This window comes from Anabrus simplex, chromosome 4 (assembly GCF_040414725.1).
Source record: "Anabrus simplex isolate iqAnaSimp1 chromosome 4, ASM4041472v1, whole genome shotgun sequence".
Taxonomy (NCBI): domain Eukaryota; kingdom Metazoa; phylum Arthropoda; class Insecta; order Orthoptera; family Tettigoniidae; genus Anabrus; species Anabrus simplex.
In genome coordinates this window covers 405,574,617-405,593,142 of record NC_090268.1, presented here as the reverse complement: position 1 = coordinate 405,593,142, position 18,526 = coordinate 405,574,617, and the positions used below count along the sequence as shown (strand labels likewise).

At 36.8% G+C, this 18,526-nt stretch overlaps 1 protein-coding gene across 2 annotated transcripts in view; it reads left to right on the top strand.

Moving 5' to 3' along the window:
* The window catches only part of Eps-15 (Epidermal growth factor receptor pathway substrate clone 15), a 555,588-nt gene extending 541,372 nt beyond the window's left edge, over positions 1–14,216 (top strand). The window contains exon 19 of one of the 2 annotated variants that reach the window (XM_067145864.2): positions 9,450–14,216. In XM_067145864.2, the coding sequence (XP_067001965.2) occupies positions 9,450–9,926 (477 nt within the window). In that variant the 3' untranslated portion in view covers positions 9,927–14,216. Of the gene's footprint in view, positions 1–9,414 lie in introns of both variants that reach the window. The other variant, XM_067145865.2, reaches the window with a different exon arrangement.
* Positions 14,217–18,526: the final 4,310 nt, after the last annotated feature.

The window sequence follows — 18,526 nt, the reverse complement described above, 5'->3', positions numbered from 1 at the left end:
GACCTTTCCCTTCTTTCTCCCCTCTAGTCATAACAAGAGTTTTACTCTTTTCTACACTTATTTTCAATCCACATTCTTCGATCTTCCCATTCACCACATTCAACTGTTCTTGAACCTTCCTGTCGTCTTCTCCCCAAATCACAATATCATCTGCAAATAACATCATGTTCATTTCTCTTCCTCCATATGCTACTTTTGCTGTTCTCATGATGTCATCCATTACTATTGTAAACAGGATTGGTGATAGAACACTTCCCTGTCTCAGCTCACTAGTTATTTTGAACCAACTTGTCCTGCCAACTTGTGTTTGCACGCAACTACAACATTCCTTATACAATGCCATGATCATTTTTATTAATCCCTGTCCAATTCCTTTTTGCACCAGACTGTCCCAAACTTTCGTCCTAGGGACACTGTCATATGCCTTTTCAATATCAATGAATGTCATCACCATATCATTCCCGTACTCCCAATGCTTTTCCATTAGTTGTCTCATAATGAAAATGGGTTCTATTGTTGACCTTCCACTTCTGAAACCAAACTGATTTTGCTGTATCTGCTTCTCAACCCTCAACCTTCTTCTACTTTCCAGTATCCTTTCCATTATCTTAGCAACATGGGATATTAGAGTAATTCCCCTGTAGTTCTTCAAAACTTTCTTATCACCTTTCTTGAAAATTGGGATGATTATTCCTTTTTCCCAATCCTCAGGGACCTCCTTATTCTCCCAGACATTTCTGAGAACCCGATATGTCCACTGCAGGCCTACAGCTCCAGCTGCCTTTATCATCTCCACTGAAATTTCATCTATTCCAGCAGTTTTTCCATTCTTCATCTTTCTTACTGCCATTTCAATTTCATTCATTGTAATTTCTTTATCCATTTCTCCGTCAACTAATTGCCTTTCCTGGTCGTCCATTGAATGACTGTCATCCGTTCTTATGTTCAGCAGCTTCTGAAAATACTCTCTCCATCTATTTCTTATTTCTTCTGGCTTTGTTAAAATTATGCCACCTTCATCCTTCACAAATCTGGTGTTTACTTGATCTCTCTTTTTGTTTCTTAAGATACCATACAGTAATTTCTTGCTGCCCTGCGTATCATCTCTCAATGTCTGTGTGAATAAGGCAGAGCTTTTCCTCTTTTCTTCCTCCACTACTTTCTTGGCCAAATTCTTTGCCTCCACATATTTTCTTCTACTTTCTTCAGTCTTAGATGTTTTCCATGCCATTTTCTTTTCCTTCACTTTAATCTTTACCCTATCATTCCACCAGTGTGTTTCTTTGTCTTTCACATTTCCTGATGTTCTACCACACACCTTTTCTGCACATCCAACCAGTGCTTCCTTAAATCTTTTCCATTCCTCTTCAACATTCCCCACCTGTGTCCTGGGTACCAAGGGTATTATTTCCCTTTGAAATTCTTCTTGTATGCTTTTCTCCTTCAACTTCCATACTTTAATTCTTTTCTCTCTTCTTAATTGGGGTTTTTCAATCTTTCCAACTTTCAATTTTCCTATCACAACTCTATGATCTCCACCAAAGGCTTCTTCAGGCATGGCTGTTACATCTACAAGGTTCTTCCGGTGTTCTTTCTCTATGATTATATAATCAATCATGGTCTTTGTTCGTCTGTCTCCCCAGCCATACCTTGTAATCTTCTGACTGTTCTTCTTCCTAAACCAAGTGTTTCCAACAATCATTTGATTCCTCATGCAAAAATCCACCAACAACTCACCTTCTGGATTTATATTTCCATATCCAAAGGGCCCTACAACATCTTCCTTTCCTTGTCTTTCCATTCCAACTTGTGCATTTAGATCTCCCATCAATAGTACTTCCTTATCTTCTATCTGTCTCTCCGCTTCCTCTAAGAAGTCCTCTAGATGTTCATCTATACAACCAGTTTGTGGGGCATACAACTGAAATAGATCTTTTACGCCATTTTCAAACTGGAGTCTCATCATCATCATCATCCTATCACTGACGTACTTTGTATATTCCAGATATTCTTGGATTTCTCTTCTAAGTATGATGGCCACTCCATTTTTTGCTTCAGGTCCTCCGCTGTAATACAGCCTGTATCCTTCTCTCAGAGGGATCTGGTCTCGCACAGTCCAAGTATGGCTATATCTTTTTCTTTCATGAAGTCAACCAGTTCTTCTGTCTTTCCCGTCAGTGTCAGTACATTAACTGTTGCAATTTTGATGTAGTTTGGTGCTGGTTGCCCATTTTTCACAGTTCCCCCAGCACCTGAAGAGTTGCGTGTCACTTTTAGCAGGGGACGCCCTAACCTTTTCCGAGCAGATAAGGTACGATATTCTATGACTATAGCATTTTCCCATATAAAAACATAGGGGTTTCAAATTTGGGGCCGTATCGGCATAATACATCTACTGTTGGCCATGGTTAAGTCCCGTGAACAGTGTTCCTGCAACATAAGACATTTTAGTTTTCTGTTCACACGAAGACATGTTCTGGGTATTTCCGATGTTGTATCGTACATCAGCTTACCTCCAGATTCCTCCAGTCCTGCTACTCCGCCCTTGAATACCCAAGGCTCTTGAATAAGGGCCACGTCAATAGCCTTGGACTTGAACTTCCTGGTGAAATTGGCCACAGCTCTTGTTTTATGCTGAAGATTGGCCTGAAGGATCTTCAGCACCATCTTTATCAACATTGGTTTTCGCTTTTCCCCTGATGACTTGAAATTTGATCTGCCCAAGTCTGACCTTAGCCTTAAGGCTTCTCTTTTTGAGCTCTTCAAAGTCTCTTTCACCAAGGGTTAAAACGACTGTACTTCCTGTCTTGTCGATTGAAGTGGCATTCAGCACTCTCCACTCTTGCGTTAGAAGTTTGGTATCGTACTGATTGATTCTGACAAGAACATCCTCCACTTTTATCTTGTCAAAAGGGGGTGGGAACTTGGTGATGACCTTGGTCGTGTTCAGCATCTCTTTTGCGTCCGCCACCTCTAGGGTCTCCCCTTTTCATGGGTTACAATTTGATACTGTCAGTTCCAGCCAACTTTTCACGTTTTGGATTTGCACAGATCAGTACCATAGCTCCACTTTCCAACCTTGGTGACTCAAGGAAGCCTGGCAGACATCTGTCTGACAGCAGCTTTATTTGTGCTATCAGTGCAGATGACAATTCAGTCCTCCTTGAGTTTTCCATCTGTAAAGGTCTTAGGTTTATAAAGGTAAAATTAAGTGTATCCTCCTAATTCAATTCATCATATAATTCCATCATTAGATGGAGTAATCAAATTCAAACATGTTTCGGCTCGTTTGAGCCATCTTCAGTGAAAAAAGGGAGGGGTTGAACTAAATTACATAATACAAGCTAAAAATGTGCCAAAAAACATAATGAAGGAACAAATGAAGAAAGAGTGACATGACGGAAATAAAACCAACCTAATATACAATACAGTATTACCCCGCATTTACGTTCCTGGCTTTTACGTTTTCCCGTCTTTTACAACATTTTTTGTTGGTCCTCTGAGATTTCCTATGCTCACAATGTATTAAAATCCTCAAATTTACATTTGCAGCATTTTATGCTTCCTGCCACAAACAGGCCGTTTGAGAGGAAAAAATTTGAGGTAAAATGGCATCACAACTAACCTAAAACACTTTTGAGTAACCATGAAATGGTGACCAAAACAACCAACCATGGTTTATAATAACTCTTAGAACTCTCAGTATTGAACTGCATAACCAATGCAGTGCATTCTTTGATATCAGGTGTTTTCCACTACGTCCTAAACCTTATTTTCAAATCCGACAATGATAAAGTGCTCATTAATCTTTCAAGAAGAAGACTAAATCCGACGAGTTGAATTAACAAAACCGCAAAGGAGAAGGAGATATCAGATGTTTGCTCTATTGCTAAGTACAGTATAAGCCACAAGGAGGAGACGTTATCAAGTGATTCAGTGTTTGTCTTGCCCAAGTTCATTATTTCACGGTTATTGTTTTACATTTGCGTTTGTTGTTGGAATTGTTAAAGTTATTGTCGCTGATTCGTCACATTTACTGTATTTTTGTTTTTCGTTACGTTTTTCGTTCTTGTTATGTGAGTCGAGTGGTCAGAGTGAATTACCGCGATCTTCCTTTCCTGTCGTGTGTATTAATCCTTCTTTGTTATCGCTTTATTGTTTTCCTGCTAATAATGGAAAAAAAAAAAAGGAAAGAAAAACTTTCACTATGGATGAGAAAGTTTGAATATTGGAAAAGGTTGATTCGTACTGTGGAACACGTGTTTCATTGGCACGCGAATTGCAGCTTCCTGTAACCACGCTGAATAAAATTGTGAAAAACAGAGGAAGCATTACATCAAGTGCTTCAGAATGCGGACCAAACTCCAAGAAAGGGAAGTATGCGTCATACTGCAAATACGAGAACATGGAAAAAATTGTAAAAAGTTGGTTTGAAACTTCAAGAGCCACAGGCATTCCAATTGATGGTGTACTCTTAAGGGAAAAGGCGCTTAAAGTGGCAAACATTCTTCGCATTGAAAATTTCAGCGCGTGCAATGGCTGGATTGACCGATTTAGGAAAAGGTATAACCTAACCTATAAAACTATTTGTGGAGAATCTAATGCAGTTAGTGATGAAACTGTGGAAGAATGGACCGATAGAAGATTGCAGGAGCTGACCAAAGATTATGAACCCAGGAACGTTTTTAACCTAGATAAAACTGGACTGTGTTTCAGTGTGTTGCCCAGCAAGACTGGCATTCAAAGCAGATAAATGCCATAGTGGGAAACACAGAAAGATGAGGCTCACAATGATGTTGGGAGCCAATGCTGATGACTCTGAGAAGCTCCACCCCATAGGTGAGAGGGAAATCTAGAAATCCTTGTTGCTTCAAGAATGTGCGATCATTACCTAATGCCTACAATGCCAACCCTAAGGCTTGGATGACCTCAGATCTTTTCCGACAGCAATTAATTGCTCTGGATTCAAAAATGGGTGCTCAAAATAAGAAGATCCTTCTTTTCATCAACCGTTGTCCTGCACATCCCGTGGATGTTAATTTGAGGAATGTGCAGTTAGAATTTCTTCCTGCTAACTGCACAACCTATGGATTTAGGGGTTATTCACTCCTTTAAGTCACTTTATAGGAAGAACCTGATGCAGCAAATTTTATTCCTTATGGATCCATCAACATTTAAGGTTTCAATCCTGGATGCACTTCACTTCATTACAAAGTCTTGGAAATCCATGAAGCAGACTACCATCTCAAATTGTTTCTTGAATGCAGGATTTTTTAAGAATCATGCCAAATTTCAGCTGGCAGAAGAAGAAGAAGAAGAAGAATATGAAGATGATGAAGATGAAGATGATGAAGATGATGATGAAGATGAAGATGATGATGGTGATGGTGATGAAGAAGAAGAACTGCTACCTGATGTATGGAGAATGTTGCAGTCAGACTGCACTACTGAAGATTTTCTTCGGGTAGATGATTCTGTAATCACTGCAGAGGAAAGAAATGTGGAGGAGTTGGTTGCTGAGCAAACAGCAGCCGAGTCTCCCATCAGTGACAGTGATGAAGCAGAGGAAGACAGTGAAGTGATATGTACCTGTTCTGATGCAAGTCAGCAGTGGATGTTTTACGCAGGTATCTGTCATCTGTAGAGGGGGGTGAAAATAATTTTCATAACCTTTATGAGCTTGAAAAACAAATAGAGGTCTTAAGAAATAAGAAGTGTAAACAGAGATCGATTCTTAAGAAGCAGTGATTGTGTAGTTTTCCATCTGGAATAAATTTGTGTTGATGTTGTAAATACAGGTACAATAGTAGCAATTAAAATGTTTCATTCAGAGAAAATATTGCATCTTAGATAATTCTATAGCCATTCTAAGAAAGTAACTGCTGTAATAAAAGAATATATTACACAAATTTTTAACCACCTACCGGTAACCTTCTCCTGTTCAAAGGATGAGCAGAATTACAAAGGCAATGTAGTCAACGGTTAATACAGTACAGTAATTAACTTACATGGACCTTTATTTGAGGTAAGTACAGTAAATCAATTGAGATTGAAATACTCTATAAATTAATAATGTGCATTTGTGTATCATTTACCTCCTTTTCCAGAGCATTTTTATATATACCTGTACAAGTTGTTTCCCCTGATTTACACTTTCCCCCCTTTTACACTTTCCGCCCTTTTACACCAATATTCCTTGGTCCCTTGAAAAGTGTAAAAGAGGGGTAATACTGTATTTACATCATGTGGAGCAAAAAACAACTCGCTGCATTAAATTCAGGGAAAACAGGGGTTAATACAAAACATAATTGAATCTAAAAAGTGTTACCTAAGAAGAAAAGAAATGAAAACAAATGATCTGGATGGAAACGAACAATAAGTGCACATAGCGAGATTGTGGACCTCTTAGTTTACAAAATTTGGTTTTATAACAGATCAAAACAGGATGAAATCACTGTGTCGAAAACTTAGGTCGAAAGTATGCCTTTTGTAGAAACACCATCACATCGAATGGCTAGGAGGGGTGTGGGAGCGAAAAAGTTTGAGAAACCAAGCCTGAGATGATGTGCAGGCGAAATGCATGTGACAAGTGATGGAAAAACGTAGATAAAATTTAAAACTTTAGAACAGCACCATTCTCAATATCTTCTCAGTCCAGCAGTCCCGTTCTCGATTATTGTTTCACAATTGTTGGCTGGTTTGCTTGCCTTATTTTAAATGCTTCACATGATGTAAATATTGTATGTTAGGTTGGTTTTATTTCTGTCATGTCTCTTTTGTTTTTTCATTTGTTCCTTCATTATGTTTTTTGGCACATTTTTAGCTTGTATTATGTAAATTAGTTCAACCCCTCCCTTTTTCCCCCTGAAGATGGCTCAAACAAGCCAAAACATGTTTGAATTTGATTACTCCATTTAATGATGGAATTATATGATGTTTTGAATTAGGAGGATACACTTAATTTTACCTTTGTAAAGTGAAAAGCGTCAATACGGAATGATTCTAAAATCTTGTAAAGGTCTTAGGTATTATTGCGACCTTAACTGAGGATAGTCTTTCCGAAAAGGACATGACTTTTTCTTCCTTCTGTTTCTTGAAGGGTGATTTGGTAGCTTAACTTGATGGCGTGCTTTCCTCCGACCTTGCCCTTTTGGGCGTATTCATTGGCATAGGGTCTCGCCGATCCCTGTTCCTTGGCTTCTTCTCCACCCAAGTCCCAGTTGCTATCTTGGCTTCTTTCCCTTGTAGTAGGCACTTGTGTGAGGTGGTCTATCTATATGCATCCTATTTAGTTTCAATGCCGATATCTTCAGGTCTTTCTCAGTGAAATCTCCTGTTTCCTTTTGTCCAGAAGTCTGCTTTCCTGTTTCTTCAGATTTGGATTCATCCTGCCCTACTGGGACTTCTGTCTTCATATTCTCCTCTTAGGCCTGCCGCTGGACCTGCTCTTCTGGAGCTTCCATAGCTTCCCTTGGTATTTAAGTGGTTCATTTGGAATGTCCATGGTTCCATATGACGTTGGGTTTTTGCCCCTTCTAGGGTCCTGAGCGGCGTTCTCACCATCCGTGATGAGGCGTTCCGCAAGACATTGTCCTCCCACAACTCAGGCTCTCCGTCCGGAGGGCCCCCCTATCCGCCACTTGGGACATGCCCGATAGGGGAACAGGCAAGAAAACCCCCATGGGAACAGATTAGTTAATTATGTGACCACTTTTCATGTTCTGTTTTTGCTTTCAGAATGCTCATTTCTTTATTGTTATAAAAATAAACTTAGAAAACTTTTGGTTATCCTCAAATTGGTAGATCAAGTGTGAATTCTATCCTTAGAGGAAATTGTGGCAAAGTTTATTTGCATAAGGAAGATACTAGGGTGAGTTAAATTGTGATTGGAAATATACTCACAATTTCGAAGACCTTCTTCACATATGTGGTTTAGATCAGTGGAGGAAGTCTATCCGCCTACAGTATTGACAAAAAATGAAATGAAATAGCATATGGCTTTTAGTGCCGGGAGTGTCCGAGGACAAGTTCGCCTCACCATATGCAGGTCTTTTGATTTGACTCCCGTAGGCCACCTGCGTGTTGTGATGAGGATGAAAATATGTAACTGACAGAAAAAAGATAAAAGTTTCAAAAATATGTTTGAAGGATGTGGAGAGAAATTTTAAATGAAAGGAATTCAGTTTAGTGGTTTAGTAAATGCTGATTGACAGATTCAGTGGGTGTGTGTCCAATCCCTGTCCTGTTTTCCAATGGAGTTGGATATGAAGTGAGATGAAACTTTGCAGCAAGTTTTTGTGACTGGATGCCATTCCTGACATAAGCTCATTAGAGGAGTTAATGAGATGAGATGAAATGAATGACGTGATATATCATAGTAGGATGGGAGAGGGTGAAACCCGGTGGTGACACATAGCCTACTCCTGTCGAATAACACCAAGGGGTCTACTCAAAGCTTAATGTCTCCATCCGAAGGACAAATCACCATCAACAGTGTCATATGCCCTCACCTCATATGAATCCTGCAGAAAGATTTGGAATTGAACCCAGGCTTTTGGCATGGAATCTAGTGATTAGAAATTGTATACCACTACCTCTCCCACCCTGCCGGCTAACATTCTTTGGTGAAAATGTTTTCGACCAATGGGACTCGAACCAGCTAACCACGGTGTCAGACTTAGATAGACTTAATGCGTTAACAATCATAGCCACCAGGTGGAATACTGATTAACAGATTATCTATTGAGACACACTTTGATGAGTTGGCTGTATAATAGCAGTATAAGAATAAAATTGATCGCAGAACTTAAAATGACCTTTTACTGTCCAAAAATGTGGCTAGTTCACAAAGTTCTTACATCTGTGGATGTAAATAAGATCAAAGAGAGTATTTATTTCTGAATGAACAAGTCTTGTGAAAACAACAGAACTGACCAAAATACTTTTTAATTAATTTCGTTCTGTAGGGAGGAAATGAAAAGCAGAGTACAGAAACTGAATGTATACTGTATATAGGATGGTGATTAAATCCTCAAGAGCACATACTAAAACAAGTGACTTAAGAGGAGGAGTTATTTCATAAGAAGGTAGTAAAATGTCCCTCAATTCACTGGTGATGTGGTTTGCTTGCTTCATGTAGGAACTAGTCCCACCTCTTATTTATTTTTGTGTTATGCATGTCAATTATATTATTTTTCGTTGAATTATATTCCTTGTTTATTTTAGGTTCTTCAAGCTTTTTTTAAGCATGCCTGCATGTTGCTAGATGCTGTCTGCATTGCCGTCTGCGCCTGAAACCAGCGTTTGGTAAACCCTAATTATAGTTGAAGTTTCCATTATTTTACAGCTATTTGCAGCCACCACTGGGAGTAACCGGATTTTTCTCTTTTTGCTTTTCTTTTAAATATCTTCTAGCCTTAAAAATACGTTCTGCTCATCCCCTTCTTCAGTTTTCCAACGCAGGAGAAGCTGTTTCGAAGAATTTGTCTGTTCCTAAATCAAAGGCAGCAACACAGTCCAGTGGCAAGTCATATGCAGGAATGGAGTTTACCGAAGACCCGTTCAGAAATTACCGTTATGAAGATCCTTTCAATATTTCTGATCCATTTGATGATGAGAAAGATCACAAAATCGTGCCTGCTCCGGGTACAAAACTTGACCCGTTTGGACTTCAAACAGATACTGTATTTGTGAGTGAAAATGTCTCTGAATCCTTACCAAAAGTTAATGGTAGAGTGTCAGTGGACCCATTCCCTGGTGGGATAGGAGCGAAATCAACAACACCCATTCCACCGGAGGACCAGCAACTGGCGTGGGCTGCTGCCGAGAGCCTCCGTCTGGAGAAGGAACGGCAGAAAAGACTAGAGCAGGAACAAGCTGACTTGGAATATGCTTTGGAACTGAGTCGATCTGAAAAAGGTGTATGAGAGGTAATGATTGAGGTACAATATGTAGGCTGTTAATGTGTCTTTTAAGAGCATTCATAAGGAAACGAAGGTCTACATTTGGTATCCTCAGGCTCTTTATAAAGTGGTTTTTTTTTTTTTTTTACTCATTCCAATGCATTATGCACCCTTGATTTGGAAAATTCTTCCAGTAAAAATATTTATATTGGTTCTTGATTTTGATATTTTTTATTTTGATAAGTTATTGAAAAAATAAAATTTTCTTTAAAGTTTCAATGCAGCAGAATGTGAGGATTGTGCAAGAAAGTGTTAGTTATGACATGCTGAAAAATATTTTCATTAATTGAGTTCTGTTTTTTAGTAATAAGTCACCCAGCAGCCAGTTGTGGGTAGTTAAGCTCTTTACCAGCTACGTGTAAAACATATGCTCAATTTCTTTTTTTTAATTATGAGTCTTTCATTTTGACAGCAAAGTAAAGCAGCATTGTTTGCCTTTCAAATTGTATTATTACCTACATATACTATTTGGTACTACACAGACTTTATTTCTTTCTTTTCCCTCTAATCTTTGGTCTATCAAATTCAACCTTTGCTTTGGATTATTTTTAATTGTATCTATATTTCCAATGTAATTCCTATTTGCTTTTTTCTTATTTTCTCAAATTAGCAGCACTCATTCAATCTAATTCCTTTCAAGAAATGAGATCTTGGAATACTTGACCACTAACAACTGTTTTGAGAGAATACATGTGCTGCATTGTAAGTAGATTAGGAAAGTACACTTTATATGTTTAAAATAAATATATTAAATTCATGCAGAGTATTGCACTCAAAATTTTTTATGTATAATGATTTATGCTAGTTATACTGTATATGGCTTAAATTTTGTCACAGATTTGCTGTGCTGTGTAAATGATATATCTTGGAGACAAAGAGGAAGAAAATTTTCTTATTTGAGAAATTGGGGTTTTACTTTTTGTGACATATTTCACTTTCTGGTACTTATTTGTATAAAGTACCTACTTGTTAATGCTAATATTTGTATTCGTATAGTTTGGCATAGCAGCTGTAAGAAAATTAATCATAGTGAAACAATATTCTTAGATACTTACGTCTTGTTTAGTTCCATGTTATTTATCTATTTATTTATGTGTTTAATATTTATTTAGTGATTCATTTCTGGTTCAAAATTCTGCAAGTGTTTATTTATAGGTTCTAGTGAGGTGGTTCTGATAAAATTTGAGCAGATTATTCCAAGTGCCTGTAAGGATTTATTTTACTGATACTGCAAAATGTAGCATCTGTGCACATTAGTGACTGACATTATTTTTATGTATCACACACTGTTACTGTTACTACATTCGGGGTTTACAGTGCATTGAGCATTTTGCCACTTTGTTGCTGCTTTTAACACACTATTCCATTTGCTTTCACTGTGACTTGTCACTTCACTATGGTTTCTAATACTACACTATATTTTAAACTTTTCTAATTAACTGTTCTCTTGGATTTCTCAATTATTCAGCATAGTTCCAAAGATTTAGCTTCTTCATACACACAGAACTTCATGATGAATGATGTTGAAGTCTTCAAGTTTTGTATAACTCTAACAAGTTACCATGTATAGAAATGCTACTGTGCTGCTGTATTTTGTTATTATTTTACCTTGCTGTTAAATTGGATGTACCATAGTTTCTCCTAAGTTGCTCAGATATAAACAGGATATTAGAATATACTTCAAGGGAGCATGAATGTTCTTCTTGTAATATAGAATGTTCAGTATTCGATTGTATAGTGCGCAATGAAAACGGTAATTGCTGTAAACAATGAATAGATTTTTATAAATATATATATATATAAATAATGTATTGATAATGTACATTTATTCAAGTCATGTATATACAGTAAGTCTGCATGGATGTCAGGTATAAGGTAATTAGGTAGAGTGAAACTGTTTGTTTGTATTACATGTTACACTATAATTTACTCTGTGATAATATTGTTATTCTTGAACTCTAATAAATGTTGAAATAAGTAATGGTAGAGAGAGAAGGAAAGAAGTGGAAAGTCAAAGGAGAGAACTGTTAAGTTTTTTCACCTTATCGTATTAATTATTTTAGGAAAATAACATATTTTTCATTCCAGAAAGCCACTGAATTAAACTAAGTTCAGTTTACCTCAGATTTCATGTTTTTTAGAATTGTGGCATTTCTTTTAAAGCTTTTGATTATGGAGTCAAACAGTTCAGATTTTGAACTTATTTCTTACAGCTAAATATTTTCAGTACTAAATGTCACATATATATTAATATTTCCTGCACCCTAATATTTGGATGGAAATTTCTTTCTCTTCATTTAATTCAATAGAAGATTATCTTTTTTATTTATTTAAAGATAGTTAATTTCATACCAAACGTTTCTTAATCCAGTTATTACCTTGAAGATGCTACAGCAGTCCACACATTGAAGAATGTTATCAATGTTGCAGGTATACAGAAACTTTTCCTTGGGTTTAGTTTTTATTTCACTTTGCTTTTTATTCAACTTCTGTAGTAATTCTTTTTCTTCAATTTTTATGTGAATCTTGCATCACTACTGAGAGTGCTTGCTTGCAGAGTGCTCAAACTCAACACAGTCCAGCTTGCAGTAACTCGTGTTCTGTTTCAGGTCATCTTTTTCAGTGGAGCTTTTGTCTCCCCAAACTTTCTTTTCCCATCCTGGAGTTTACCTTGGGGGATCTTTGGCTAGTGATAGCTTTTCATTCAGACCATCTATCCTGCCCATCACAGTTGATTCTTCAAGATAATAGCCTCTGTACCTATGAGGTTTGTCCACCACAGTACATCAGCATTCCTCACATAATCACTCCTCTTAAACTGAAGAATCAACATAAGACGTCTAAGTTGGAAGTGGTCAAACTTCTTGACGTGGCATTGATATGGACACCAAGTGTCAGTCATGCAGGGAGTTGTGAGAACAAGGGCCTTACACACAACCAGTTTGGTATGTAATTGGATATCCATTAGACAGGAAGACATGTTGACTTAGTTTTCCAAGTGCAGTAGCTGGTGCTCCAGTGCTGCTATTAATTTCCATATCAAGCTGATTTTTTGATGTCACAGTGCTTCCCAGATACGTGTACTTGAATTTCTCCATGGACTTCAGATTCTTACCATCATTATTGGTGGGAATAAACTTTCATTTTACCACTTCAGTTTTTGCAACTCTTGATTTCTCACTACCACTAGCTTTAACTTACCGTGACATCAAATCCTCCCTTTGTGTTTATGATAAGGCAGGATGCATTGGAAAGTGATTAACTAGAAAATCTACTATTCTGTAATTGGGTGGAATCCTGTAGTGTTCATGTACAAGCCTAAACCTTTCAATCCAAAGGTGCATGAACCAAGTATGGCTAAACCTGAAACCTGTATTACTTAGTTCTTTTTGTGTTGTGAAAGCTTGAAGTTGGCATTTCACTCCTTATAATATATCTCTACAGTCTACTTTTGGACTGAAGTAGTGAAGTTGGCTGGACACCTGCTTTCTATGCTCATATTTTCAAGATTGAATTCATGTGCCAGTCTATTGATATTTCAGAGTGCTTAATGCCTTGTCAGGGTAAAATTCCAGCAAAGACTCATGACAGTTAGGATGTTAAAAACATTGCATCATAATAATCATTATCATCATTGCCTTTATTCACATAATTGCCCAATTTATCTGTAATATTTGGAAACTTACTCTCTTATCCGCTAAGAGTCCAGAAATTACCTTTTGTCCAAGATTAGTACATTTTTCTGCTTTTCATGCATGATTCTCATCCACTTTGTACTTTCTTCCTCCTGTATAACTACAAAAGTACTCTGCATTATTTTATTACTTTTTGACCATGGGTGATGTATAATTAAAATTTTCTGCAGCCACATTGAACATTCATTTTGTTTCTACTGACACCATGTAAAGTGCACATTATGCTTGTGATGAAATACTTATCATATGAAGCTTGACGTACATCAGAAGCAATATATAATTGGTGGTTCAGTTTAAAGGGTGTTAACATAGAGGCCATCAGTCTTGCCACTGCTAATAGTCACACTCCAGTTTTTTTACAGTCAGAAATGTGTAAGGAGTATGTATATGCTTAAGTTTATCATTAAATTGAAGGCTATTGAATGTAATAACTATATGACCACAGAATAGGAGTGACTCTTTTTGTAATAATGTGAGCCTCTTCAGATTTCAGGAAACAGAGAAGTGACCTTGAAGTTGCCATAATGTGACATACTATAAGTAAGGTATTGCACATTTAATCTGACCACCAAGTTTGTTTGTCAAGTGTCAAAATCATGCAACCCTTTATAAAATCATGCTGAATTAATCTTAATTTAAAAGTTTTCAGTAGTGAGAAAAGTCATTATGGAGACCAAATAAACTGAATGTATATCTGAAGGATGGTAGGACCCTCAGGATGTATCTGTATCAGTTCTTTGAAAGCCTGAAAAAGGACTGTCAAAGAGGCAGACCAAACTAGATGGCATGGGACCTCCTTAGTGTATAGTACTGCTTAACAGTAGCATATATGAACCCATGGAAATCCATTGGCACTCATTCACATTAGGTATGCCACTTCCTAACTTTATTAGCATCCCTATGAAACTATAAACCTAAATTCTTCTTTGCTTGAGAAGTTTAGAAATGTATTATTTTGTCAGTTAAGCTTCAGTGATTGCATCACAATTGTTTTTGTCTCTTTTTTTCTTCACCTGTTTCACTTGCTTGGAAACTTTACATTCCAGCTGAATGTCTACAGTAATATAACAGAATTACTCAACTGAGTTGACTCCATACAATGCATTGCCAATATTTAATAGTCATTGTCTTTGATTTCTTTAAATGCTGAAAATACTCCATGTAATTTTCTTTACTGTTATGTGTTTTGTATGTTTTTATTTAATACAAGCTTGGACAGCTATTTATTAATTTTACAATTTCTGATTTTCCATCAAAAACAAGGACTAGACACACCTCTCTTTAATGCTTTGCAATAAAGGGAACAGTATTCCAAGCTGGAGATTATATTTATTTTTTTATACTCTTGTCTGATTAAACTGATAAAACTAGGTTTGTACAGTTAAATAGTTCTTTCTAATGTTGTTGTTGTAAAAATTATTGTACCTAAAATTGTTGCATTAAAATGCTCTACATTTAAATTTACTTGTTCAGTGCTAGTTTTTGGCATGTACCTTAACCTCCCAGATGTTTCCTAACATTTAATTAACATTACATTTGTGGCAGTACACAATGACTGAACTTTTTGGTGGGTAGTTCATCATATTATCATCATCATATAATTCAAATATTTCACTTTTAGGTAAACATTACCATGATCTCCTATGTAGTAAGAAGTGAAAGCTGCATAGAGATATTGTTCTCAACTTCGATGCTCTTACTTAAATTATGTTATGAAAATGTCTATAGTTTTAGCAAATGATTAAACATAATTTGTCACTGGCATTACAGTGAAGTGTTGTAAATTAACACTTCCTCCTCTATACCTGAACACCCCTTGAGTCAGCTAACACTCCCATGCATATGAAGCCCAAGCACTGTTCGTATTCACATTTAACTGTTTGTATTATGGCAGGTTTTTAGTTTAAACGAACGCCACTCGTTCGTGTGGTGTAGGGTTTCAGTCATCACTGATGTGCATTTAGGGTAGTCGCCCAGGTGGCAGATTCCCTGTCTGTTGTTTACCTAGTCTTTTCTCAAATAATTGCAAATAATTTGGAAATTTATTGAACACGTCCTTTGGTAAATTATTCCAATCCCTAACTCCTCTTCCTATAAATGAATATTTGCCCCAATTTGTCCTCTTGAATTCCAACTTTATCTTCATATTGTGATCTTTCCTACTTTTAAAAACACCACTCAAACTTATTTGTCTGCTAATGTCATTCCATGCCATCTCTACACTAACAGCTCGCAACATACCACCTAGTACAATTTACGAACTTCATCATATAGATCCGTACTGATACAGTTTAAAATAAGAAACAATGTTAGGTTCAGTGGTCCACTCAATCAATACACCTTAGCCAACCAGGCTAAGAAAGTTTGAATTAAGTTTATGAATCTCACAATCAGGGTAGCAAAAATTTCAAAAGGCATAGCGTTTTTAAAAGAATGTCTAGTAAACAAAATAATTCCCAAATTTTTAAAACCTTCCCAAAGAAAAAATATATCAACTCAGTTTCACCTTTCAATTCAAAGCAAGGTCAACCACTTGTGGTTAAGGAAAGAGATTAAATTTCTTTACAGAAAGAAATCCTTTTTAAGTGAAAAGTTATATTTAGCTCATCTTGAGGGCCCCGCTATGGCTGGTCCCTCTAGAATTGAATTCATTCCAATGTCATATCGCAAATAAAATGGAATGTATCTTAAGTAAGAAACAAGCCGCATTGGACAAGAAATTAGATAATCTAAAAAGGGCAAAATGTGATATGGAGGTTCTTAATAATAATAATAATAATAATAATAGAAAATCCAGAATAAATCGGTGAACGGTTCAAGACAAGTTAAGTTCAGGCAATTTGGTGAAAAACCTCTCTGGAATCCATTTCACTAACCAAAAATTAGACACACTTAAACAGAGGACCTGAATTTAATTGGCCAAGTTTTAACAGAGATGATATCATTATAACTATTGCCGAAGCAGAATCTAATATCCAAAAACTCCCTGTGCACTCTCAAGACGATCTGAGGTACAAAACAAAGAAAAGATTCTCTCAGTTAGTTAGCTTAAAACCAATATTCCATTAGACAAGGTAAAATGTACAAGCATCTTAGGAATAAAATTAAAGACATTAAAGACATTATCATGACTAAGGCAGATAAGAGTAATTGTACAGTCCTATTGGATAGAAAAGATCACATTGAAAAAACAGAAGTTTTTCTCTGATGAGTCATTTTCCAGAGTTAATAAAGTCCCCATAGCTAGGATACAAAAGAGTTTAAAATCATTATTGAAGAATTCTATGTTCATCCTCAATGAAGACAAAATTCAGAAGATGATAAATATGAACCCCAGGTTACCTACGGCTAGAGCGTTGCCAAAAATCCATGAAGTAGGAGTATCTGTTAGACCTATTATTAACTGTAAGAACAGTCCTATGTATAAAATCTCCAAATTTATACACACATTTCTTTCTAACAACTATAGCTTTCACAATAAGTCAATACCGTAATAAGAAATTAAGTAGATTTCTGTAAAAGTTTGGAAAGTTTCAAACTTCTGCTACATCATTACTTATGTTCATATGACAAAACTAATATGTATGCAAATATCCTGGTCAGTAAAACAGTAGATATTATTAGAACGAATTTAACTAGTCAAGGTCATCTAGGGAAGTTTGAGATTGAACAATTCATGAGAATTCTAGAGTTTGTCACAACAAACAACTATTTTAATTCAACAACACTATTTATAGTCATGATGGATTACCAATGGGAGCTCCAGCCTCGGGTATCCTAGCCAATATTTTAGACCATCTAGAACACCGGTTTTGACTTTTGGACTCGATTCGTGGATGATACTTTTGTAATAATAGATAAGCGTTATAACAATAGTAACAATATCTTACAATTTTTATGAAAGAATAACATTTACACTTGGAAACGAGAAGGACAATGCTTCCAATTTCTTGGATGTGACCATTAAGAGGGAACATGGTAAGTTCTCTTATAAAGTATATAGAAAGGATACATTTACTCTGGTGACCATTAAAAATGAGTCTTTACATCCTGGGAGTCATAAGAGGGCTGCTTATTTCAGTATGGTTTATCGAGCCTTCAATTTACATTTATCTCATACAGAAAGAGAAAAAGAATTACGGTACATACAGAAGATAGCCATTATGAATGGGTATGAGGTGCATTGATTGGGTGGACCATTGAACCTAACATTGTTTCTTATTTTACATACCACTTAGTCGAACAGCTCATCTCCTTTCTCCCAAGTTTTCCCAGCCCAAACTTTGCAACATTTTTGTAATGCTACGCTTTTGTTGGAAATTACCCAGAACAAATTGAGCTGCTTTTCTTACGATTTTTTCCAGGTCTCAAACCAAGTAATCCTGTTGAGGGCCTCATACACTGGAACCATATTCTAGTTGGGGTCCTACCAGAGACTTTTATGCACTCTCCTTTACATCCTTACTACAACCCCTAAAACCAGGCAAGTTGGCCGTGCGGTTAGGGGCGCGCAGCTGTGAGTGTGCACCCGGAAGATAGTGGGTTTGAGCCCCACTGTCAGCAGCCCTGAATATGTTTTTCCATACTTTCCCATTTTCACACCAGGCAAATGCCGGGGCTGTACCTTAAGGCCACGGCCGCTTCCTTCCCACTCTTAAGCCTTCCCTATCCCATCGTCGCCATAAGACCTATCTGTGTCGGTGCGACGTAGAAAAAAGCCACTACCCCTAAGTACCCTCTTAACCATGTACAGAAATCTGTATCCTTTATTTACAATCCCATTTATGTGATTACTCCAATGATCTTTCCTTATATTAACACAGAGGTACTTAGTGATCTTCATAAGGAACTTTCGCCCCATCAACACAG